Here is a 26,773-nt window from a genome sequence, read left to right as displayed (position 1 = left end):
TTTCGCAGTGGGTGTGGACCCTTCACCACCTTGGCTTCGTGTGGTGGCCCGTTTTCAGCTTGGCCTTTGTTTGCTTCCTGACACTATTCCAGCCTCGCTCTATTGCTTTGTTTCATGACCTTTGCATGGAACTTCACGATTATACCTTTGTGTATACTGATGGCTCACAGGCTGACCATGGTGTCGAGTGTGCCTTCGTCATTGGCACAGACGTTTTTTGGTATCAGCTTCCGGAACACTGCTAATTATTTACAGCAGAGCTCTTCACCCTGTAACAGGCCATGCAGTTCATCCGGCGACACAGACTTTTCTATTGTCATCTGCTCTGATTCTTTCTGTGCCTTTCAAAGCCTCTGTGTGCTATACACCATCCATCCCTTAGTGAAACGGGTCCAGGAAAGCTGTCACTTGCTCACTCATGCTGGAGCCACTGCTGCCAAGGCTACAGTTCGCGTACCTCAGCTCACTAGTTCTTACATTCCCTCCAATGGCCAATGTGTTGCCGCCTGTTAGATGGGAACAAACTCTGGGCTATTAAGTCCCCCTCAGCGGCTTGGACAACCTCTTCTTGGACCTCTTTCCATGAGATCATTTTAGCTAGGTTGCGTGTCGGGCAGTCTTTAGTCATCACCATTTGGTAAGTGGTGCTCCCTCACCAATTTGTGCTCATTGCACTCAGCCTTTGACAGTCTGTAATTTCCTGACAGAACACCCTTTTTTTAACTCCTTATCTTCTCGTTTGTGTTTGCATTCTGAGTTATCAGCTGTTTTAGTGAACAACACATGGGGTGTCGACCGTGTTTTACTTTTTATCTGTCATAGCAATACGACGAAGACCATTTAACTTTTTAGTTCTGGACCTCTATTTCTCTGACATATTTTATAGACCTTTCTCCAGTTCCTTGTTTTTAGCTGTCTTCTCTTCCATCAATTGGGATTAACATGTAGTCATTTTTAGCTCTTCTCTTTGTCTTTGTGTACTACAGTTTTGACAAGGGTGCATATGACCCTAGTTGTTTTTGCCCCCGAAAACAAACAAACTGAAATTATGTTCGCAATATTAGGTTGTAACTTTATCTGTTCAACTGTTTTTGATTCAGATGTACTTAAAATGTGGAAAGTTTGTTGTGACGTACATAACAGGTTAAAAAATCTCTCTGGATATTTATGAGCAGGAGATAGAACTAGTGAAAGTATGCATGGAGTGGATGTCATGCATTCAAAGGCATATGCCGTATCTCTTCTTTCTTCTTGCCAATAACTACATTTTTATCGTTAATGAGCCTCTGTCACTGATGGCAGGCGATGCATAGGGCATGGTCTTTGTAGCACACCACTGTAAGAAATGCACTCAGATAGTGATCTGAATAGCTACAGGGTAAATGCTTTTGGCAAGCTGTGAAATGTCTGAACTAGCAGCAATGTACTGGCAGGTTTTTGTATATGCGAAGAAACAGCTGCCATTATGTTTTCAGATGCTGTATCATACCTAGTTCACATGCCCAAGTGTTCTTTACAGCTGCTGCTGTTTCCTTTTCGTGGGGGTGGGCGGGGAGACGGATGGTGTACTAAATTAATGCAGCGAAACTAGTCACCAAAATGGCTCAAAATATTTGTCATTGTCATGATACTACATAACGTGTGTATGATTTATCCATATTCCAAACTCTTCCATAATTTTTGTGTGAGTAGGAAGTATATTGTATAGATACTGTGTGACACTGTTCTAGTATTAGTAGTAAATTCATTTTTGTGAAACCCATTTCCTTAACAGTCCTCATGTGACTAGTTCATCAGCTGAAGAGTTGTGCTAATCCCAATAACTACAGTTCTGTGTGCGAGAGTTGAATATCACATACATTTACTGAATAAAGTCTTTAGTGAGAAATCTTTTGTTAAATGGAGTGAATGGGAAATTTCTAAAGAAGCATTTTTAATTCCGAAATACTCCCAGTGAAGTTCTAGTTTTCTTGTACCCTGTCCTTTTTTATTACTCTGTTTCTTTCTTATCATGAACTGTTGACATATCTATTCTTCAGTATTTTAAATGATCATTTCTCTCTGTTAGATCTCCCAGATGGTGGTTCCTACCATTTTGCCACGACTGTGATGGAATTAAAAAAGCAGTAAGTACATTATTTGTAGAGCCAACCATTCTGGAATTGCCGGTCATTCTTTTGTCTTCTGGATTAAATATTGGAAACTCTGTTTTATTGTAAGTTTGATAACAAAGTATCTCTACCAGGTATTTCTAAATTCACTGAAGAATTCAAAGGATGTATGCAGGGTATTGGGTAGATAGTGACAGGAGTAGAAACATCTGGTAATGAACCATTCCTTCCCATGCTACAGGAGCAGTTCTATAAATCAGTGGAATCTAGTCTCTTGCCTCTTCTATGAAATAAAATAATAATTTGCTGTTACTTGTGTAATTACAACATTTGCATATAAACTAATTGATGTGATAACAGTGAACAGTGCTGAAGTACATACAAAATGTATCATATTCACATGTGCCACCACACACAAGCCACATTTAACCCTGTAAAAGCATTTAGACTTAATCATTGATGCCTGCTCGTTGGTTATAGTCACAGTAAAAAATTAAACTAAACTCTGTCTGAACAGGCCATGAAGGCCCATCGGTACCGACAAGCTGCCGTGTCATCGTCGGCTCACAGTTATCACTGGATACGGATATGGAGGGGCATGTGGTCAGCACACCATTCTCCCGGCTGTATGTCAGTTTACAAAACCAGAGCCAGTACTTCTCAGTCAAGTAGCTTGTCAGTTTGTCTCACAAGGGCTGAGTGCACTCCGCTTGCCAACAGCGCTCGGCAGACTGGATGGTCACGCATCTAAGCGTTGGCCCAGCCGGACAGTGCTTAACTTCGGTGATCTGGCGGGAACTGGTGTTACCACTGCGGCAGGGCCATAGGCCATAGTCACAGTAAAGACTATTGATCTTTCATCCGGCAGATGAGTGTGTGGTGTGTTTTGATCTTATATCAGAAATAGTATGTCTTTGAAAATAGGGTGTGGACATTGTTAGCTACATCCCTGGCATTCACTAACCCACATGACCCTTCTGCATGGTGGATCATGGCCAATGGCTGGTGCCTCAGAGAGCTCAGTCTTTGTTGGCTGCATACAAGTGTGGTGAACCTTGTGAAGCCCCACAGTCCTTTGAATTAATGTCTTTTTATGTTTATTTTGTGGCTATCGGACTAGAATATATGGGAGCTTTACATGGAATCACACTTGATTATCAAAATAACCTGACTAGGTGCCTACTATGAATATGCGTCTCTTACACTTTTCATATATTGAAGTTGAATTGAAGTAATAACAGTACAATTCAAAGTACTCTGTATTGTTCCTCAATGTAGCACACTGTGCTAAAAATGCCCAAGTTTGTCCAGTGTAATTAACAATTATGTTTGTTTTATATTCTCACTGAAGTAACATTTGTTGTTGCATTTCCACATTAGTTTAACAAGTAATCACTGATCATGGATGCCTCTTCATATATGTTTTACTCTCAGTATGTTTCCCCCATAATAACTACTGAATCTCAAACATGACCCAGTATCAACCATAATTCAGGGTGTATATGCCCCAGACAGCTAGAAAAGCCCAGGAATTTTTCATTGTTTTAGTTTTTAGTTAAAACAGATAGCTCTAACAAAGAAATTTATTTTAGCCCACTACTGCAGAATAATACTGCAGCAATAAGGCATAAACGAGAGAATAACACAAAAGTAAAACTTTAGTTTCAAGTAAAATGTGTCATTTACAACAACAAGACACTGTGTGACACAATCCACACACAAGTGTCTGTAACAACATTGTGCTTTCAAAGCGCCTTTCTCAAGAGTCTCGTTTTGATGAGTGCGACATCTACATTTGCACATTGCTGCAGGAAACTATTGTGAACAGTGGACTGAGAAGCATTACTATCAAAGTAAATTTCCTTTTATACAAGATGAATTACGTTACATGTGAGAATGTGTGATGAGTTTCTTAAATCAATGAGCTTTAGACTCTCATTCAGAACTTAACATTGAGAACCAACCACAAAGAAAAATTTCAGGCGCAGAAGATGAATCATATATGCTATTATTTAATATTTTACTGGCACATTTGTGTTTGATATATCTTAAAAGGTACCACGTGCTAGAAAAGGTCAAGTTTCAAGGTTAGTTTTTCATATTTATTTTAGTTCTTTCATGGATTACAAATTGTGCAATAATGATGACAAAAGTTTAATTATCCTTTAAAAAAAGTGTGAAGCAAGTTCGTGAGAAATTGCGCATGTAATTGGGTTTCCTATGGAAAGGTTGAAGTGCTCGACAGAACATGTATTCAGCCAGGTAACCCACAAAATGTCCTGTGCACAGCAGTGAAATTTATAATCAGGCTTGTGAGAAATATTCAGCTGCTGCAATTTAAGCCGTGTTCTTAGGACCCTGCCCAATCACACCCTCAAAAAATTAATGACCAGTGTTGTGTGTGAAAGCTTAGCTTTTGTTGTAGCTATGCTGTATGTATATTAACTTAAGCCACTAACTTTTCCTCTTTGTGTGTTTCCACTATTTAACAGTGACATTGCTGTTGGCTGACAACAGCATGTGTCCTATGCTCTCAATATCTGCTGTCATTGGCTGGCAAGATCACATGACATGAGCTATAATAGCTGACAAAAGCACACGAAAGTTTCAGTTTCAGTGCTTCGGAATCTACTGTGGTGTAGTTGGTGGAATTCCTATTTATGCGTTGTAAATATTGCTGAGCATCAAAGATCTTTTCAAAACACATTGTTTTTTGCTGGGTTTCATTTCCATAATGTTTGAAAGTTCTATGCTGTTGTATGAAACCTTCAGCATTCAAAGGGTTAATAAGTTTTATAGCTATGAGGGAAGGTATATTGTCACTTAACACAGAAAAAATTTGCTTTCACTAGGGGTATAGTGTATTTTCAGCAAGGAAAAAATGTATTTTAACTGGAAAATCTGGGAAATTTTTTTCATTATCCATATGTACACCCCATAATTAATCCCTTGTGCCATTACACAGATTAACTGAAACACTTTCCTTCTACTAACTATTAATTCCACTTCCTAATGCGTATGATAGCTCTGTGCAGTACTTCAGCACTGATTCCACTCCCCACGCCAAGACTGTGTATGACTCCTAGCACTGCGGCATTGTCATTATACAGCAAGACAGTGCTTTCACAGAGAAAGTGTTCTTGGTTCCAAAAGTTCCAGGAGCCAGCTGTTAAGTAAGGAGTACTGTGTCAATAAGTTATGACAGCAAAGATAGCAGTATGCCTTACAACATGTGGGTGCTGATCTTGGTAATTGTGAATACTGCCAATCCTCTGTAACTGTAAGCTCTGTGAATGCTTCATTAATCATTGTGGAGAGCAATGGTGAAACATTGTGTCATAGGGAGCATAGTTCTTCACTTGAACACTCGGGTTTGAGGATGATATAAACTTCAGAAACATCGATGTATGCTATATGGCAGTGAAGTGGATGGCTGTTGAAGTGCTACAATTGTTTGCTGGTGATGTCTGGGATGAGAATATGTTCATGATATTAAATGTGATATGAGGTCTTTTGAAAATATCTCATCCTTTTATATTCAAAAAGATGTTCAGTGTATTGAAGAAACCCTTAGATCAGTAAGGTGGCTTAGAAACTTGTGCTTCTTCGCAAGTTATTCGATTACAAAAGGCAAAATTACTTGGCAAGTAACAAATATGTATGGAGCTTCACAAAATCTTCAGCTTCTGGTGTTGTGCTCATGCGGAGGTGTAATAGGGATGGATATCTGAAGAGTTGACATAACTGGGAAGATCGTTATATTGTCGCAATATGTAACTTGAGAAAACAGCTGCGACTCCAACACACTAGTCTTACTAGAATATGACAATGCTATATTTGTGTGTTTTAAGATGGCATTGCACATTAAACCCACTGAAGTGTTCCAAATGATAACATTATGGGCACACCACCTTAAATTACATAGCTTACATGTGGCAAATGAACTTGGAGTATTCTGTTCATCACCACTATTACGAATAAACTGCACTGGGAATCACACAGTCTGTAGTCACGAACATTCATTGAAGGTAAAAAATCCAGGCTGTCAAGGTATGAACATAATCCTATATGCCAAAGCAATAAAGCTTATAAGTGTTAGGAATCCACCGGTGTTTGCTATCTCATTGCCACTGAGACTGAGAAATTAGTAGAGACGAGGAAATCTTTTTACCCTCACAACACTGTAAACTGGAACTGGCAACTGTGCTCATGAGTGCTTTTGCAAACACACCATTTTGTTAAAGTCAGTCATGTTTTTCGAGCCTGCAAACATACAACACAGTAGTGAACTGTGTAGTAACTTGTCTTCCACAGAAGCACATGTGGAAAACCAAGACAAAGAAATTACAGCTATCAAGCTGCCAGTTTCAAATGTGAAACACAAAGCAGAAAGTCACAGGGCCAGGAAACCTGGCTGGAACCATACTAACTTTATATTTCTTGATCTTCTCCATTATTTTTGAAGGAGACCTGTATTTGTGGATCTGTAGCTGATAACATATTTGTTTTGGAATTAATCCCTACAGAGATTAAAACGTAGTAGAGCTCTTTGCTTGTAGGTTATGTAACTATTTGTAACTGAAACTACATTGTATGCTTTGTAGGGATTAATTTTCTGTTGGGCATTACATTAATTAATATATACATAGTGTGATTTAATCAAATTTATACTTTTGAAACATACTTTTTTTGTATAATTTTTATGCAATTGTGCTTGATAATGGGGCTGCGACTCCAAAGCTAGTGGTAACGAATAGAAGTAGAAATAAAATAAAACAAAGTGTAACTGTGAAACTTAGTTTTCCAAAACAAATGATTAATTTTGACTGATATGTCAGATGATGCACTGTTTGTAATCTATGGAATTACAGATTTCTCTAAGAAACCAACAAACCCCTCATCCTCTCAACAGTGTAGACTCACCAAAAGTGCAGAGACAAAAAGACAAAGAATAACCTCACTGTTAAAATTGTTGCCATATTTCAGTAGAACATTACTGACTTCAGAAAACATGGAAGAATTAAGATACTTTGCACAGGGTCTTACCTGTGTCTTTATCTACATGGGACCCATTTTAAAGAGGCTGACACCCCTACTCTAAGGGGTTGTAACCTCCACAGAAAGTAAGACTACAGTGTGGAGAGGGGTGGCATTGTCTTTCCTATAAATGATAATTATAGCATCTTGTCTCTCCTCCTCAACACACTTAAAAGCGATTGCTCCCATACTTGATGTGCCCAATCCGGAGATCATATGTAGTCTTTTCGTGCTTACCCCCCGTCCCTCGAGAGTTCTCTAGACAATGAGGCACTTAACAACCATATTTCACAGCTTCCCCATCCATTCATACTCTGGGAGGAGTCAATCGTGTGCAATAGGGTTGCATCCCTCCAGGGAGCTCGTTGCTCTTTGGTGGGTCCGTGCTTGGCTACTATGGGGCCCTAACCATTGCAACATCATTTCCCTCCCATGCTGCAATCTATCCTCTTGCTGTTCTTTTTCGCCTTGTCTGCAGAACATGTCTGGGCTGTTTTTGGAAATGTACTGTGCATTTTCGATAGTCAGTATCAAAATACTCTCCACTGTTGCTTTTTTCTTTCTTCAATCACCTTCTCCTATCCTTCCTCCTGGGCCCTCCTGAAGGCCAGCCCATGCGTGTGACGTGTAACAGGTGACTGGATAACGCACAGTTTCCAGCCCCGGATTGATAAGTAAGGTTTGCACATATCCCTGGTATACGTCAGGCCAGGGTGGGATGATTGCCTCAGCTGGTACCTTCCCAAATTGATGGTTGGTCCCTGTGTCAGGTGTTCGGGAGGTGCGATCAGAGGTGTGAACAGTCACCTAAGGCAGGTGTGCCCCCCCTCTGAAGGGGCCCCCCAGTTGGAAGGAGCACACCATCGGAAATGCTGGCAGTCATTGGGGAATTTTCCCACATTGAACCAAACATCATCACAGTTAACAGCTGTGAAACATAAACAGACTGAGGCTAATGATTCAAAGCTGCACCAGGGTTCCTTGTGGTTTCACATACTGTAGACTGTCATTCCTTTGCTTTGGTAAATGCATTTATTATTCAGAAAGGTGTTGATGCAATTGCTGGCCCTGTGAAATCCTGCTACACAATGGCACTTTGGTCTGGGAGACTACTTCTGATTCTCAAGCACAACAACTGCTTGCAGCTTCGTTCCTCCATGGTTATCCTGTTCGTGTCGAGGCCCATAGAACGCTGATTTCTTCCCATGATGTTATTTACACTACACTGCTTGATTGTCTGACCGAGGCAGAAATCCAAACATGTCACACACACACACACACACACACACACACACACACACTCTTTCTCATTTTTGGTAGAGTGGTACTTCTGTCAAAGATCAAAGCAGAGTATGAAGTTATCCCAGTCAGACTGTATAGTCTGAACCCAATGTGCTGCTAGCAGTATCATCGTTACAACCACATGCAAGAGTCCTGTCAACACCCAGCCAAATGTGTAACCTGAGATAGGGATGTTCACCAGGGAAATTGTCTGCCTCCGTCTCCCTGCTGCATCAAGTCAATGGCGGCCATGCCGCTGACTCCTGCGATTGTCCCGTGTACCTCGAGGAGTGGCCTGTCCAGGAGATCCGGGTGAAGGAAAAAGTGCCTTGCCTGGTTGCTCGCAAGTTTTTGGCTAATTGGAAACCCTGTGTTCTAACATCTGGCACCTACAGTACTGTTCCTGCTGCAGCCCGCTCTACGAAGGACGTGGCCGTGCAGACATGCGACCTCAAATTTAGCACCGTGGTTGTGAAATCACCCAGCATCATGTTAGTGCCCCCGTTTCCTCTTCCAGCTATGCAACCAGCTGTTAAACTCTCACTTCAAGGGGACGAAGCCACTAGCTACAAAGCTGGCAGGATGGAAAGGACAGAAGACTCCCGTGAAGACTTCCTGTGTCCCTCCAGCCAACCAACACTTGGGTCTTCCTCTGCTAACTGGAAAGGGTCAAAGAAGTCAAACAAAGGCAAATGGTCCTCTCCTTTGCCGATTCGAAAATCCTCTTCGACAGTGTCACAAAGTGATACCCTTGCCTGGCTAACCTCTGTGTCGCCGGTGCGCACCACCAACTGTTTTTCTGCCCTGGACTCTGCAGGCGACAGAAGAAACTGCCAATGCTTCTGTAGACCTCATAGAGCAGGATCCTCCTGCCTCTGTGCCCTGTAGCAGCGAGTCTTTGAAGGCTGCCGCTCGGGAGCCGCCGGGGTGACAAATGGAGGTCCAGAACTGAAAAGTAAATGGCCTTCGCCGTATTGCTTCAACGGATAAAAAGTAAAATGCAGTTGGAGCCCATGTGTAATTCACAAAAATGGCTGATAACTCAAACCGCTAACACAAACCAAAATGTAAGTGGTTAAAAACAAGGGCATTCTGTCTGGCAAAGACAGACAATCAAAAGTCTGGTGCAATATGCACAAAGTGATGGAGGAGCACCACTTAATAAATGGCAATAACTGAAGATTGTGCCCGATGTGGAATCCAGCGAAAATCATCTCACGGCAAGAGGGCCAATAGGAGATCGTCCAAGCTTCCCTTCGTGATTCACCTCCAATGGAACATTTGCGGCCTTCGAACCAATAAAGAGGATTTATGGCGGCTCTTAGAATCACAGTATCTACTTGTTCTCTGCCTTCAGGAAACAAAATTGCGTCCTCACAACTGATTTGAGCTCTCGCATTTCTTCCCAGTGCATTTTGAAGTTCCCACTGAGGTCGGCATTCCATCTCATGGGTGAGTCATGCTGCTCATACAGGATATACAGGATGATGACAATAGTCAACCCATCTCCATGACTACCCACCTTCAAGCTGCTGCAGTTTGCCTTTTCATTCCTCCCATGACTTTTCCCCTTTGTACCATTTACATCCCTCTATCATACGATGTCTTCAGGGCAGACTTCCTCCAGCTTATTGGGCAGCCGCCTCACCCCTTTCTGTTGCTTGGTGACTTTAATGCGCACCATCCCCTTTGGGGTTCTCCCAGAACCTGTCACAGAGGTGCCCTCTTGGCTTTCTTAGTCAGCTTAACCTATTCTGCCTTAACGCAGGAGCACCCACTTTCCTTTCAGACTCCACGCACACCTATTCCCATTTGGACCTAATATTCTGCACTGCCCAGTTTGCCCATAGTCTAGAATGGTCTCTTCTCTCTGACACATACTCAAGTGACCATTTCCCGTGTGCTGTCTGTCTGCTGACTCCTACTCCACCTCTGTGCACACCCAAGTGGCAGCTTACTAAGGCAGACGGGAGGCTTTACTGCTCCCTGGCAACCTTTGACAAACATTATTTCCCCTGTTGTGATGACCAGGTGGAATATCTTACAAACATTATCCTTACCGCCGCAGAATGTTCCATTTCTCGCACTTCCTCTTTACCATGCCGTGTCCTGGTTTCTTGGCAGACTGAGGCATGCCACAATGCAATTTGCATGTGGAGACGTGCTCTCTGCATTTTTAATTGTCATCCTACAATGGCGAACTACATTAATTATAAACAGATGCGTGCACAGAATCGTCGTGTTCTTTAGTACAGCAAAGAAGCTAGCTGGATTTCGTTCACTAGTTCTTTTAATAGTTCCACTCCCTCTTCTGTCATTTGGACCAACCTCCGATGGCTCTCTGGGACCAAAATCCATTCCCCAATTTCTGGCCTGACACTCACAGACAATGTCACCGTGGACCCTATTGCTATCTCCAACACTTTGGGCTACCATTTTGCGGAGATTTTGAGCTCCTCCCACTACCACCCTGTCTTCCTCCATCAGAAACAGGCAGAGGCGGCTTGGGTAGTACTCTTCTCCTCTCAGAATCGTGAATACTATGATGCCATCTTTACTGTGAGGGAGCTAGATAATGCTATCACTTCAGCCTGATCTTCCACCCCAGGACCGTACGAAGTTAACATTCAGATGTTGAGCATTTTTCTTTTGTGGGCAAGCACTTTCTGCTTAACACGTACAACCGTATCTGGACAGAGGGCACATTTCCCAGACGCTGGCGTGAAGGGACTGCCATAACCATACCTAAGCCCGGTAAGGACAAACACCTTCCTTCTAGCTACTGCCCCATTTCTCTCACCAGCTGTGTTTGCAAGGTGATGGAACATATGATTCATGCTCGGTTGGTATGGTGGCTAGAGTCTCACAATTTACTAACCACTGCACAGTGTGGCTTTCGAATGTGTCATTCTACAGTTGACCATCTCGTCTCTTTGTCCACTCATGTCGTGAATGGTTTTTTGTGGAAATCATAGACTGTGGTTTCAGTTTGGAGAAAGCCTCTGACACCTACTAGAGGACTGGTATCATCTGTACACTCTACACATGGGGTTTCTGTGGCCACATGCGCCGTTTCGTTCAGGAATTTTTAATAGACAGAGTTTTTAAGGTACGGTGCCTCAGCGTTCTGTCCTGAGCATCGTCCTCTTTGCTATCGCCATTAACCCTGTAGTGGCAGGTCTCCTGTTGGGCATCTCCAGCTCACTTTTCGTTGTCAGTTTTGCCATATATTGCAGTTATCCACGGACTTGTATCACTGAGCGGTGTCCTCAGCAATGTGTCAATCATCTTTTCTCATGGAGCATGGACAATGGCTTTTGTTTTTCCACCGACAAAACCGTTTGTATGAATTTCTGGCGGTGCAATTGGTTTCTTCCACCATCTTATGTCATGGCCCTGTTGCTCTTCCATTAATTGAAACTACAAAATTCCTGGGACTCGTGCTCGATAGGAAACACTCTCGGTCCTCCCACGTGTCCTACCTGGCAGTCCACTGTATTCAGTCCCTCAGTGTCCTTTGTGTCCTCAATGGTACTTCCTGGGGTGCAGATCGAGCCACCCTCTTCCATTTGTACTGGCCCCTTGTTCGTTCGAAAGTAGACTATGGGTGTTTTGTTTACGTATCTTCATGTCTGTCCCTCTGACGTCATCTCAATACTATCCGCCATCGTGGCATCAATTTGGCCACGGGCACCTTTTACATTAGCCCAGTTAGGGCCTGTATGCAGAAGCTGCTGAACTACCGTTGTCCTACCACCTTGACTTTCTCCTCAGTAGATATGCGTGCCGTTTGTCTTCTGCCGTGTGTGGCCACCCATCCTATGGCTCCTTCAAAGACTCCTATGATTGCCAGTATGGGGCTCATTCCTCCTCTCTGTTACCTCCTGGAGTTTGCTTTTGGCTCTTGCTCTGGCAGCCTAACTTCATGCTATCTGCAACTTACTTTCCCGGTGGGTGTGAACCCTTCACCACCTTGGCCTCATGTGACGGCCCGATTTCACCTTGGCCTTTATTTGCTTCCTGAGGGCACTACTCCAGCCTCTCTCCATCCCCTTCAGTTTCACATCCTTCACACGGAACTTCACGGTAGTACCTTTTTGTACACTGATGGCTCTTCGGCTGACCGTGATGTCGGGTGTGCCTTCATCATTGGCGCTTACGTTTTTCGGTATCAACTTCTGGAACAGCAGAGCTCTTCACCCTGTATCAGGCCATGCAGTGCATCCGGCAACATAGGCTTTTCAATTGTGTCATCTGCTCTGGCTCTTTGTCCTTCAAAGCCTCTTGGATGCTGTACACCTCCCATCCTGTAGTGCAATGGGTCCAGGAAAACTGTCACTTGCTCACTCTTGATGGAGCCACCTTGATATTTGCGTAGGTTCCTGGTCACACCGGTCTGACAGGTAACGAGCCCGCTGACACACCGAGTGAGGTGGCGCAGTGGTTAGCACAGTGGACTCTCATTCGGGAGGACGGCCGTTCAATCCTGCAGTCCGGCCACCCTGATTTAGGTTTTCCGTGATTTCCCTAAATCACTCCAGGCAAATGCCGGGATGGTTCCTTTGAAAGGGCACGGCCGACTTCCTTCCCTAATCCGATGAGACTGATGACCTCGCTGTTTGGTCTCTTCCCCCCAAACAATCCAAAAAGCCGCTGACACTGCTGCCGAGCCTATAGTCTTCGTACCTCAGCTCGCTAGTTCTCACATTCCCTCCGATGATTTGTGTTGCCATCTGTCAGCAGGTGGTGTCACATTGGCTCTTTATGGGAACAAGCTCGGGTTATTAAGCATCTCCCAGCAGCTTGGACGATCTCCTATTGGCCCTCTTGCCGTGAGATGATTTTAGCTGGATTGCGCATCGGGCTCAGTCTTCAGTTATTGCCATTTAAGTGGTGCTCCTTCACCACTTTGTGCATATTGCACCAGACTTTTGATTGTCTGTCTTTGCCAGACAGAATGCCCTTGTTTTTAACTGCTTACATTTTGGTTTGTGTTAGCAGTTTGAGTTAACAGTCATTTTTGTGAATGACGCGTGGACTCCAACTGCATTTACTTTTTATCCGTTGTAGCAATATGGCGAAGGCCATTTACTTTTTAGTTGTGGACCTCCATTTCTCCATGGCATATTTTAAAGACCTTTCTCCACGTCCCTGTTTTTAGCTGTCTTCTTCAATCAATTGGAATTGACATGTAGTCGTTTTTAACTCCTCTCTTTGTCTTCATGTTCCAGCGGTTTGACATGGGCGCATATGACTCTAGTTGTTTTTGTGCCCTAAAACAAAACAAAACAAAACAAACAAAACAATGGGGTTGCACTACTATTGGTTTGATGATTGAGCTGTTGAGAGTCTCTTGTTGATAGAAGATCAGAGTCTTCCGAATATTGGGCAAAGCATGCGTCTGTACTGCTACAGGGTTGTTCTCTGCATATAGCTAAACTTATGACTTCCAACTCTCACTTGCACTTAGTGGGAAGTGGCCGATGATCTGAAATTCAATAATCACTTTGTGACCTGGATACACAGGGTCGTCCATTGATCATGACCGGGCCAAATATCTCACGAATAAGCATCAAATGAAAAAACTACAAAGAACGAAACCTGTCTAGCATGAAGGGGGAAACCAGATGGCACTATGGTTGGCCCACTAGATGGCACTGCCATAGGTCAAACGGATATCAGCTGTGTTTTTTTAAATAGGAACCCCCATTTTTTATTGCATATTCGTATAGTACGTAAAGAAATATGAATGAATGTTTTAGTTGGACCATTTTTTTCGTTTTGTGATAGATGGCACTGTAATAGTCGCAAATATATGGCTCACAATTTTAGACGAACAGTTGGTAACAGGTAGGTTTTTTAAATTAAAATACAAAACGTAGGTACATTTGAACATTTTATTTCGGTTGTTCCAATGTGATACATGTACCTTTGTGAACTTACCATTTCTGAGAACACATGCTGTTACGGCATGATTACCTGTAAATACCACATTAATGCAATAAATGCTCAAAATGATGTCCGTCAACCTCAGTGCATTTGGCAAGTGTGAAAACATTCCTCTCAACAGCGATTAGTTCACCTTCCGTAATGTTTGCACATGCATTGACAATGCGCTGACGCAAATTGTCAGGTGTTGTCGGTGGATCACGATAGCAAATACCCTTCAACTTTCCCCACAGAAAGAAATCTGGGGACATCAGATCCAGTGAATGTGCGGGCCATGGTATGGTGCTTCAATGACCAATCCACCTGTCTTGAACTATGATATTCAGTACCACTTCAACCGCATGCGAGCTATGTGCCGGACATCCATCGTGTTTAAGTAGATCGCCATTCTGTCATGCAGTGAAACATCTTGTAGTAACATCAGCATACATTGCACCATTTAGATTGCCATCGATAAAATGGGGACCAATTATCCTTCCTTCCGTAATGCCACACCCTACATTAACCCACCAAGGTCGCTGATGTTCCACTTGTCGCAGCCATTGTTGATTTTCCGTTGCCCAATAGTGCATATGATGCCGGTTTACGTTACCGCTGTTGGTGAATGACGCTTCGTCACTGAATAGAATGCGCACAAAAAATTGTCATCGTCCTGTAATTTCTCTTGCGCCCAGTGGCAGAACTGTACACGATGTTCAAAGTCGTCGCCATGTAATTCCTGGCTCATAGAAATATGATATGGGTGCAATCGATGTTGATGTAGCATTCTCAACCCCGATGTTTTTGAGATTCCCGATTCTCACGCAATTTATCTGACACTGATGTGCGGATTAGCCGCAACAGCAGCTAAAACACCTACTTGGGCATCATCATTTGTTGCAGGTTGTGGCTGACATTTGACATGTGGCTGAACACTTCCTGTTTCCTTAAATAATTTAACTATCTGGCGAACAGTCCGGACAGTTGGATGATGTCGTCCAGGATACAGAGGAGCAGCATACATAGCACATGCCTGTTGGGCATTTTGATCACGATAGCCATACATCAACACGATATTGACCTTTTCTGCAATTGGTAAACGGTCCATTTTAACATGGGTAATGTATCATGAAGCAAATACCATTTGCACTGGCGGAATGTTACATGATACCATGTACTTATACGTTTGTGACTATTACAGCACCGTATACTATATTTCTGTACGTACTGCACAAATATGTAATAAAAAATGGGGGTTCCTATTGTAAAAAATGCAGTTGATATCCATTTGACCTATGGCAGTGCCATCTAGCGGGCCAACCATAGTGCCATCTGATTTCCCCCTTCAAGCTAGATGAGTTTCGTTCTTTGTAGTTTTCTCGCTTGATGCTTATTTCGTGAGATATTTGGCCCGGTTACTATCAATGGACCACCCTGTATACACACCAGACGGAGCAGTGCCTGAAAAAACTTTGAGGTGGGTCTACAAACATATGGTTGTATTTAAAGTCAGTGTCCAGGGATGGGTGGATCACATCCAACAGTGCCATTGACGCACCTAATCCAGAATCTCAGGCAGAGCAGTAAAGACTGACTGTATGTGCAGCTATGCAATCGGTAACAGGTGAGTGGCTCTGTGGGGCTTCGAGAGCACACCATCTAGGGAGATCTTCACAGCCTTTTTGATAGTGAGGGCAAAGTACCATCTTGTAATTCAGTTTCTGAACTCCATCAACCACTCCATTATGGCAACAGTTGTATGGGAAGCAATTAGGAAGATTTCCGGAACGCGTAGGAGGAAAGTTTGATGTTCTGAGAGCTGATAGAAATGGTCATTTGAATCAAAAGCATTCATTTTATTTCAAATAGCTTTCAAAACTGTTAGATCCTTACTCTGGGAGGAAAGAAGGCTGAGAGAGACCTACCCTGTTCTGAGGATGAGGGAGACTAAAATGAAGTTACAGATGTTGTTGTTTGGGGAGTCTGTTGTTTGATGAGTCTGTGTGCCCTGCCTCCTCTTTTTCTCCCTGAGATAAAGATTTGGGTGTTTGTCAGCAGTATTTAGGATTTTACCTTCTGAAGTTAAAGTACTGGCTAGCCCTTCTTTCGTTTTAAATATACATATATTCTTTGCTCTGAATATCTTTGATGCCAGGAAACCCACAGTTGAATTTACTGATAACTCGATTTGTGTCCTGTAGTGAACAGTTAGTGTATGAGACAGTGTCATAGGCTGCCAGTGTGCATTTTCAATTGAATGCAAAGTTCAACAAAATGTGTAGGAACAGCGATTAGTGTGTTATGAGTTTCTACGTGTGCGTTGTTTCACAAGCTTGAGGATGATCGAAAATTACATGCCGTAACCTTTTATTCATTGTACTTTGCCCTACTGGATACAAGGCTGCAAGCTTAAAATTGGTCACTCACATTCACACACATTGTGTTTCATACAGCCCATTGTTCAGGGATGAGAAACGTTTCAAGCTATACATTAACAGGCAGAAGCCCTCAGGGGCTCAGCATTGATTTGCCGGGTACGGGCTTGGCAACCCTGGTGTTCGTGAGTTGGGGACTGGTAAGCGCCGCCAATCCCGTCTCTGTAAGCTCTGGGGCTGCTTCAGTGACCAGCACGTGGTGTGGCGGTGGAACATTGTGTGTCTAAGGGGACGGGGATCTTGGCTTGACCGCCTGGATTGTGAGAACAGGATAAACCTCCATAAAAAAACCTTCACTCTCAAGGTGTGCTGTGCACTGATGGGATGCATAGCTGTTGAGGTGGAACAGTCGTTAGTAGGCAACCTGTGGGGAACTTGGCCCACCTCAGTTGTATAAGGCTTACTCGGGCATCTGGGGCTCTGTCTGAGTGGACCCTTATGTCCCTAGCTGCTCGTGGGACCGAGATGGAACCCTCGAAACCATCATCTTCTCCTTCCAGTGGGAAGGGTATACCACCTAGGAGTATTCACACCCATTCATCCAAAAGAATGAGAGGGGATAGTCCTCCTGATAATAAGAATACTTTGGACTGCAGTAGTAGGGCTCATGGAGTCATGAATAACAATGTGTTTCTGATGATAAAGAGGAAGGAAGGGATATGTGAAAAAGCGTCCCCCTTTTATATCCATAAGGGTTTGGAAGGGCTTGCTGGAACATTGAAATCTAGAAAACGATTGTGCAATGGCTCAGTGTTGGTCCAAACTAACAGGTCACAGCAGATAGACCTTCTTAAGAAATCACAAAAACTGGGTGACTATGATATCATTGTTGAGATGCACACCTCTCTCAAATCAGTAAGGGCATTGTCACATGTCAAGATAGCATGGACATCTCAGAACTGAAGCAAAAATGTACGCCCCGGGGAATAGTTGATGTGGAGCAACAAAAGTGCAGGAATAATCGAGAAACTGAAAAGACTGCCCCTTTCATTGTTACATTCAGTTCTCTGACACTGCCTGAACATCTTATGGTGGGGTTCTTTTGGCTTAATGTTTGGCCTTAGTTTCCAAATCCTATGCGGTGCTATAAATGACAGCATTTCGGCCAAACAGCCATGAGTTGTGGAGGTGAAGCAATCTGCAGGAACTGTGGAAAAGCCGCTCATGACGCTGGGACTGACTGACTGTCTCCTGCGATCTGCATCATCTGCTCTGGGAACCACCCAGTCTGGAGCCGAGACTGCCCTATTTTTGCTGAAGAACGCAAAATACAAGAGATAAAAGTGACCAAGCAGATCCCGAAGCAAAAAAGAACATAAGGCGACAAAACGCCTGTCTTTGCCACCTCATATTTTTCCATGGTGTAGAATCCTGTTCCCAAGGTGGACGCTTCAAAACAGACGAAGCCTAGTGTGCCTGTATCCACCACAAGCACCTGTACTTGCATGTGTGCATGTCAAGGGAAAAAGAATAAGGACAAAGCAATCCAGGCAGCTGCACCAGGAAAGTCAAACAACAGTTCCACAGTGAGCATCCAGAAGGTATAAGAAAAGCAGAGTGCCTCTCAATGCCTACTTTCCCCTTCATCCTCAAAGGGACAGGATGCAGGGAAGGGCTCAAGATGTTCTGGTCAAAAACTGTCCCGAGTGCTGTTGGATGACATTCTTTGCCGTCTGACTGATGAGGAGGGTACGTGGGGTTAGATGGCTTGGATCCAGGCAGCCTCTCCACTCCCCCCTTGCTCTTAAAGTGCTTCACCTCCATAGTGCAAAGATGCGGTAAATTAAAACTGCACTGATGACATGGCTTCCATACCACAGTGGAACATGAGTGGATTCAGGACTCACATGGAGGAATTGAAGCTCACAGCACTGGCATGCCCCTTGTGCTTTTGTTTACAAGCAGCACATTTTAAAGATACAGATGTCCCTCTGCTATTGGGGTATTCACTATACGACAAGGATGACCTATCAGGAGAAAGGGCCAAGGGAGGTGTCGCAGTGTTTGTCACTAATGCACACCACTCCTCTGCTCTCCCCTTGGCTACTGACCTGCAAGCAGTTGCAGTTCAAATTCATGTGTCAAAGCATCACTGTTTGCTCACTGTATTTACATCTGCAAGATGCACTAGACTCTGAGGCTCTCACGGATCTTATCGCACAACTCCTGCAACCATTCCTTCTCTTGGGAGTCTTCAATGCTCATCATGTTCTGTGGCTCTCGACAAATACTTGCCCTCGGGGTTGGGTTTTGGAGGGCCTCGTGATGTCTTATGAGCTGTGCATCCTCAACACGGGTAATCATACTCATTTCTATACTGCTACTGGGTCATTTATCGACTTCTCTTTCCGTTCTCATGCCCTTGCTGACCCTGTTCAGTGGGAGGTCATTGATTACCTTCATTCCAGTGACCACTTCCCAATCTGCCTTCACCTACTAAATTGCTCATCACGTAAAGTTAAGCCCCAAAATGGATGGTCAGCAGGGCTAACTGGATGCGTTTCAGCCAGCTGGCTGTGTTTGAACACTGCAATAGCATCCAAGAAGGATGGGTGGACCACATCACACGAGTGATGCATCGTGTCACTGATGTCTCCATCCCACAGTACTCAGGTCTTGTTAGGAGGCAACCAGTACCTTGGTGGACAAATGAGTGCTGTTCCGCAAACCAGGAGAGGCGTGTGGCTCTTTGACATTTTAAATGCCGACTGACAGTAGACAACTGTAGGGCGTGCTGAGTCGCGAGTCCCAAGGCTCGACACGTCATTAGGGAGAGTAAGAAAAGGTCACGGCAAGAGTTCCTGGACTCCATCAATCATTCCACTTCTTCTATAAAAGTATGGGAAGCCATCTGGAGGATTTTTGGTAAATGCAGCCATTTACTGATAGCAGCAGTGCTCAACAGGGGTGCCTCCAAATGACACCCAGAGATGTTGATCAGATGCTGGCTGAACATTTTGCACAAACTACTGCCAATGAAAGCCAGGATCCAGTGTTTTGTCATTATCATGCAATTGTATAGAGGGAAAAGTTGGACTTCAGGTCCAACAGTTCTGGGGCCTACAACTCCATTTTCTCCATGTCGGAGCTCAAATTGGCACTGACTGAGATCTGTGACACTGCACCTGGTCACGACCAAATCTGGCACTTCGTGCTTAGATATTGCCAGTGGCATCTAAGGAAATCCTCCTTGGATGTTTTAATCTGACATGGCAGACATGCAACTTCCCCAACTCATGGAGGGAGGCTATTCTGATCCCTTTCCTCAAACCAGGAAAGGACTGCATATGTCCCAGTAGTTATTGGAGTATCACCTTAACGAGCTGTGTAGGAAAGACTCTGGAGCAAGTGGTTAACTATCGTCCAGTTTGCTCGTTAGAGACCAGGAAACTCCTTCGCCACTCCCAGTGTGGATTCCGAAGATTTCGGTCCACTGTCACTAACCTGACCCTCCTAGAGGCAGCTATTCAGCAGGCTTTCCTCCGTAAGCATCACTGTATCGGAATATTCTTCGATATAAGTAAGGCATAAGATACTACTTGGAGACACTGTATTGTTGCCCAACTGCATCAATGGGGCTTTTGTGGCCACAACCCCATCCTCATAAGGTCTTTCCTGTCTCGACTGTTTTTTATGACCCGAGTTGGTGACATGCTGTCTGATTGGTTTAAGCAGGAGAATGGTGTTCCTCAGGACAGTGTTTTTAAGCTTTAACCTCTTTCAATAGCCATCAACAGTATCACATTGATGGTAAGGAGTTTTGTACAGTGCTCCTTATTTGTAGACGATGTTGCTGTTTTCTGTTCCTCCTCCAGTGTTAAAACAGTGGGCTATCAGTTGCAACTGACAATGTGGAGGGTAGAGGAGTGGGCTGCAAAGATGGGTTTCCAGTTTTTTGCAGATATGTATGTGTATATTCATTTTAATCACTCTCATCATCTTTTTAGGTTGCGTGCCTTGACTATGGAGGACACCACCCTACATTTTAGAGACACAGTGCAGTTTCAGGGCCTCATTTTTGACTCCCGATTTTGTGGCTACCATAACTGCAAGACCTGAAAGCCAGAATGCTGAAGACACTGAACAGTATCAAATGCTTTGGTCACAGGTCGTGGGGAGCGGACAGGGAGTGTCTCCTTCAGTTACTGAAGAGGCTCAGAGTGATTTCAGGTTTGGTGCAGTACAGGAGAGAGAGTACTCCTGCTTCCATTTTTAATGTGATATTCTGTGATATTTTTTCTGAGTACCATGACCATGTAGCTGTTTTTACGGATGGGTCTAAGCAGGGAGACTCTGTTGGTTGCTATGTCGTTTTCCTGGCTTGTGTCCTCAAGGTCAGACTGCCTCCAGAATTTACAGTCTTCAATGCAGAATTAATTGCAATCTTGCGAGCACTGGAGCAGATGAGACGTTCTCCCGGTGTTAGACTTCTCAAGAGCTCAGATTCTCTGAGTGCTCTTTACTCTCTCCAGTATTAGTACCAAGCAGATACAGTAACCCAGAATATCCAGGATACCCTCCTACTATGACTGTGGAAGGAGGTGTCTTTCTGCTGGGTACCTTGACACACAGGAATTGCGGGGAATGAAAGGGAGGATCCCAAGGAGGCGTGTTGTGATCCTCTGGTATTTTGATGTGCTATACCCCTGCATGCTATCACCTTGCTGTTGAGGTACAAAGTCATGTGTCAGTGGGAAGTGGCTGGCAGTGACCAATAACGAGCTCCATGTCATCAAGCCCACAACTCCGCTGTGGAGTACTTCCTTCCAGCCATGTCAGCGGGACAAGGTCCTTCTTACTCATCTACACATAGGCCACAGCCCTATGACACATGAATTCTTACTTCATCAAGAGGACCCTCCAATATGTGGTGCTTGTGGCGTGCACACCACGGAGTGCCACATTTTATTGGACTGCATTTTATTTGCTGACTAGCGGACTGTGGTGGATTTGCCAGTGGATTTGCCGTCTATTTTATGTATTGGTGAAATGAATGTGATTAAGGTTTTAAAGTTTTGTGAATTGTTCAAAGCTTTTAACAAGATTTCATGGAGATGTTTGAAATGTGCCAAAGGGTGGCTGGCTCACCCTAGTTTTTTGTAAGTGATCAGTCAGTGTTAGACTACTCAAGTGCTCAGATTTATTTTAGTTCTTCTGTGACTTGTTTTCTGTGTTTTAATTTTTTGGTTAGCTCTGTTCCCTCCTAATTGGTTTTAGTGTATATGATAACAGAGTGACTATCTGGTCATTTAAAGTGCATGTGTGTGTATTACAACACTTTTAGTTCATCTCCATATTCATTTGTTTTCGTAAGTGTAAGGGCGCTGATGACCTCGCCGTTAGGCACGCATCAGATACACACACACACACACACACACACACACACACACACAAGCACCAGGCAGAAGCAGCCATTGCATGTTACTTTCGCAAAGTATCCTGACCATTGTTTTCTCCTGGTGCAAATCTACGTATATTATTAATAGTGGTAATTACTTGTATTACTTTATTTTAGATGTAAGTCAGTGGGAATGTAGATACTTTGAAACAAACCACTGCTCCTCTTCTTACACATGCAGCTGCTGTGTGTACATACAACTTCATAGTAAGACACTCTCACCAGTCTATATACTGGAAAAGCTACAACCCTTTATAATGCAATGTTTGTGTTAACCTAAATTTGCATATTTAGATGTAAATATCCTGATGACTTATAGAATGAGTAATCTTTGATGGTCCATTTTTTTTCTCTGCATCCATTTTCAGCTACTGAAAGGAAAAATTTATTGAATTTAGCTGCCAGTTATTTCAGACTAGCATCATCTGTCTCTGCTATTATGATCAGAGAGTTCAACATCATATGCTACATCAAGTTTATTTGTTTAATGCCTCATAACGATTCAAACTGGAGTTGTAGCCATTAATAGTATTTACAGGTAGAACCATGTTTACACATGATGAAATCAGTATCTCACACAATAATTCTCATTGCTCATAGGAAAATTGACATGGTGCATTGGATACAGATATATGGTTTTTCTGTATCAGTGCTTGGTACAACATGATCTTTGAGATATTTGTCTGGGTCCTGTTACTTTATAGGAATGATTGACAGGAAGCAGTTATTTGCTTTTTTGGAAACCATATTTGTTGAACAACTGGAGAATGTTTCATCACTACACATAGAATGAAGTGTGTGTCCTTAGTGGAGTTTTACTGTACTGTACTGTACTATTAGTGTCGTGCAACATCCCACATAATTTCTGTGCTTAGTGGATTAGTTGTGGTAACAGCATTATGCAGCTACCAGGATCTCTGGCGCTAACATTGTTAGATGTTATTTACAGCATTCAGTGAGGACAGAAATAGACAGAAGAAGGTGGATGAATGATGAACTCAAGAATCGTATTTTATTAGTCTCATAATGTATGTAACCTAAATAACTTGATTCAAGTACAGCAGAAACATCAAAAAGTTTGGCAAAACTTCACGATAAAACATAGAACAAGTGGTACTAATAACAGTAGCCTAATGACACCATTTTGATACCTACTAAAAAAAAAAAAAAAAAGTTCAATAACATGTTACCCATTGGTCAAAGTGGTAGGTCATATCATGAGAAGAGCTCAGCCAACAGTGACAGAATTTGTGTTATTGCTTAGCGTCGTGTTCTCAATGTCATGGAGTGGTGAATTCAGTTGTCCTCTTGCCGTAATGTATCTGTGCTTCTGTGATTGTCATAACATTGGGCATGGAGTGTTTTGTATTAGGAAGAATGGTGTTCTGTGCTTACCAACTGCTGATCATTGTATCAGGTTTATCATATTAAGTATAAGTAAGTGAGATCCATTATATTATTGTAATTGTTTCCACAAAGTTATGATATAAAATGTAATGTAGGTCCACAGCCCAAAACAATTCTTGTAAATGAATTAATCCTAAGCTTCAAGTCTATATCTATACTCTGAAAACCACTGTGAGATGCATGGCAGAAGGTTTGTCACATTGTACCACTTAATTAGGTTTTCTCTCCATTCAAGTGTGTGAAGAATGATTGTTTGAATGCCTCTGTGCATGCAGTAATTATTCTAACCTTATTCTCATAATCCCTATGTGAGCATATGTAGGGGGTTTTAGTTCAATTTCTTCAGCACCTCTGGGACACTATCCCATGGATCAAAAAAACCTGTGACCTTTCATGCTGCCCTTCTTTCTATACATTCAATATTCTCTGTTAGTCCTATTTGGTAAGGGTCCCACACACTTGATCAATATTATAGAACTGGTTGCATGAGTGATTTGTAAGCAATCTCCTTTGTAGACTAATTGCACTTCCCCAGTGTTCTACCAATAAACCAGAGTCTACCACCTGCTTTACACACAACTGAATGTATGTGATCTTTCAACTTCATATAGCTACAAAATGTTACACTCAGATATTTGTATGAGCTGGCCAATTCCTCAGAGACTCACTGATTTATGGCCATAGGAGACTGTTTTTTCGTTTTTGAGTATTTAGCAGCGTTTTTTTACACAGTACTTCATCGTAGATAACTGCGTCATCTGAAAAATGTCTGAGGTTACTATTAACACTTTGAGGACTGGCAGCTTAGACACACTCCTGGTCCAGAGGACCGGCTATTTTTAGTGTTTTTTTTGAAATGTCACTGGCATATTTTGATTTAAGGTATCTTGAAACAGAAAACATATTATGAAAGAACATCTTTAAGGTTTATTTTAAATGTTTATTTTAATCATATTGGTTGATGACAAAATTAATAACAAGAAGCATAAAATGTATGATTTCAGTTTGACAAAAAATGAGTTTTTTAGTTTAGTGCAAATTCACAGTGTGGAAGATTTTGAAGCATTCTGGCATGCAGAGTGGTACATTGCAGTCTGGACACAACCAGCTGGTTTCCTTCCAACCTGCTTTACCACTAGATTTTTTTTTTTGTTTTCTTAGAGCAAACTTTACACACTCCAGTTGGATGCTCCTTATCAGTGGCTGGAATTTTTTCTGCAGAGTGTTGTCCTAGAAGTCTGTTGCTGTAAGTTTCACTAGGAACATTGTCTAGTGCCAAATTTGTACCCTTGTGAACCAGTCCTCCTCCAATTTGTCATAGAAAAGTGGAAAAACAGCAACTCTTTCTTTGAGCAGGAGTCGTGGTTTCGCGGTATAAGACAAATGCATTTGTTGCAGCCATTATAAGCATGTGGAAGTACAATGTATTCCACCACTTCATCTAAATGCATAGTAAGAAATCATTTGATCACTCCTATTGACCCCCATTTTGTAAATATTATAGTCAAGAATGGCATCTGGTTTTGATTTTACTTTGATACCTTCATTTGTATGAACAGATGTCAGAGCTGGTCATTTTTTGCACAGTGGACAGGCATAGTACATCAGTTGTCTTTCCACTTCAAACAAAGCAGATGATTCCTCCTCATTGACACAGACTTGTACCTTTTCAGTTTTTTGGAAACAATTTCGTTTGGTAGTTCTTTCTGGTTAGTCACATGTACCTAATGCCTTCGTTTTATGTTGCCACAGAAAATTGAATACGGTTGGTGAACTATAAAATTTATTCCATGTAAACAGTGTGGCCTTTTCCCAGGTAATCTGCTAGCAACCTCTCAAATAATGGTATTATGGAGTTGTCTTGTGTTCCTTTCCCAGCATATACCTCCAGTCTAAGAATGTAACCAGTTTTGGAATCACACACAATAAAGATCTTGATTCCATACTTCTCAGGTTTATTTTTTATGGAAACCTGAAATACCATTCTTCCACGAAAACCACACATGCCTTTGGCAATAGTGAGGTTTTCTGATGGGTAAAATGATTTTTGTAATTCTATAAGAAATGATCCAGGATTGACCTGATTTTATGCATGGGTCATGCTGAGGTTGACTTTTCGGAACATAAGTTGCATTGTCATTCAAATGCAGGCTTGATAATATTTCCTTGAATCTGTTTCTGGCCATAACAGAACCAGGGAAAGGGGTTGAAATAAAATTGTTGGTAGACCAGTAATATGTCAGTTTCGGTTTTTTCACAAGACACATGTGTATAAATATGCCAAAAAACAAATACACAAAAAACTGTGAGGCTTCACCCTGGAAGCTGCTTTGAGTTTGTCATAAACAGACTTTGCATATCTGTTTCGGATTTTTTGTGTTTCATTATGGAATAGGGGAAAGAGATCGAAAACACATCAAGAGGAGTGGAATTCTCATGAACAGCTGCCATTACTCCACTTTTCTCTACAAATTGTGGCACAGTATGCTAGTTGTCAGCAATTTCCAGCATAATTTGGCATCAGTGGGTTTTTTCCGGAAATTCGTTGCCTCTTTGTTGGAGGTACAGACAGCTGTGTTGCAGCTGACACCTGTGTTGCAGATGATGTACTTTGTTCAGTAAACACTGGCTGCACAGATGCAGGCTCATCATATTCCTGTGCAAGATAGACGAGACAAGATAACTGAAGCATCTCGAGCAATATAAGTCGTAATAATAATACTGAAGAAATTCTGCAGTAGACAACTCCTTACCTGTATCTGAATCCTCTTCATTCTCTTCACATTCAGACTTTTCCCACTCAGAACAAGAATCGTCCAACTCTTCTTCTCACTCAGAAAACATGTAATATTTGAGAGAAAAATTAACAAGAAACGAGAACATTTGAAACTCACGGCTACACCAATGCACAATGGCGCAGCGTGTCACGGAAGCTGCTATGCGTGTCTTGCTGTTTCTTTCGATGTAGTTCTAAACCATAACACAGAGCGGAATGGCAGTCAAGGGACGTATAGGCAGGCGTTCCACGCAGCACTACCACAGTAGCTGGCCTGCTTCCGGATGGCTAATAGACTGTGAGTGGCGAGCAACAGCCGCCCAACCTATACTCGGGTGCGGTCATTTCAAAGCAGTTCTGTGGTCCGACCTTCGCTCGGGCTCAGTTGCCAAAGTGTTAA

General features: G+C 42.7%; 1 protein-coding gene across 2 annotated transcripts in view; it reads left to right on the top strand.

Moving 5' to 3' along the window:
* LOC124622052 (lipoyl synthase, mitochondrial) overlaps nucleotides 1–26,773 on the top strand; it is a 113,500-nt gene that overhangs the window by 31,578 nt on the left and 55,149 nt on the right. For both annotated transcript variants that reach the window (XM_047147615.1, XM_047147616.1), the window contains exon 4: nucleotides 2,069–2,126. In XM_047147615.1, coding sequence (XP_047003571.1) covers nucleotides 2,069–2,126 — 58 coding nt within the window. The remainder of the gene's footprint in view (nucleotides 1–2,068; nucleotides 2,127–26,773) is intronic.

Source organism: Schistocerca americana, chromosome 7 (genome assembly GCF_021461395.2).
Source record: "Schistocerca americana isolate TAMUIC-IGC-003095 chromosome 7, iqSchAmer2.1, whole genome shotgun sequence".
NCBI lineage: Eukaryota > Metazoa > Arthropoda > Insecta > Orthoptera > Acrididae > Schistocerca > Schistocerca americana.
The sequence above is the reverse complement of the archived record's forward strand: the minus strand, read 5'-3'. Positions and strand labels throughout refer to the sequence as shown.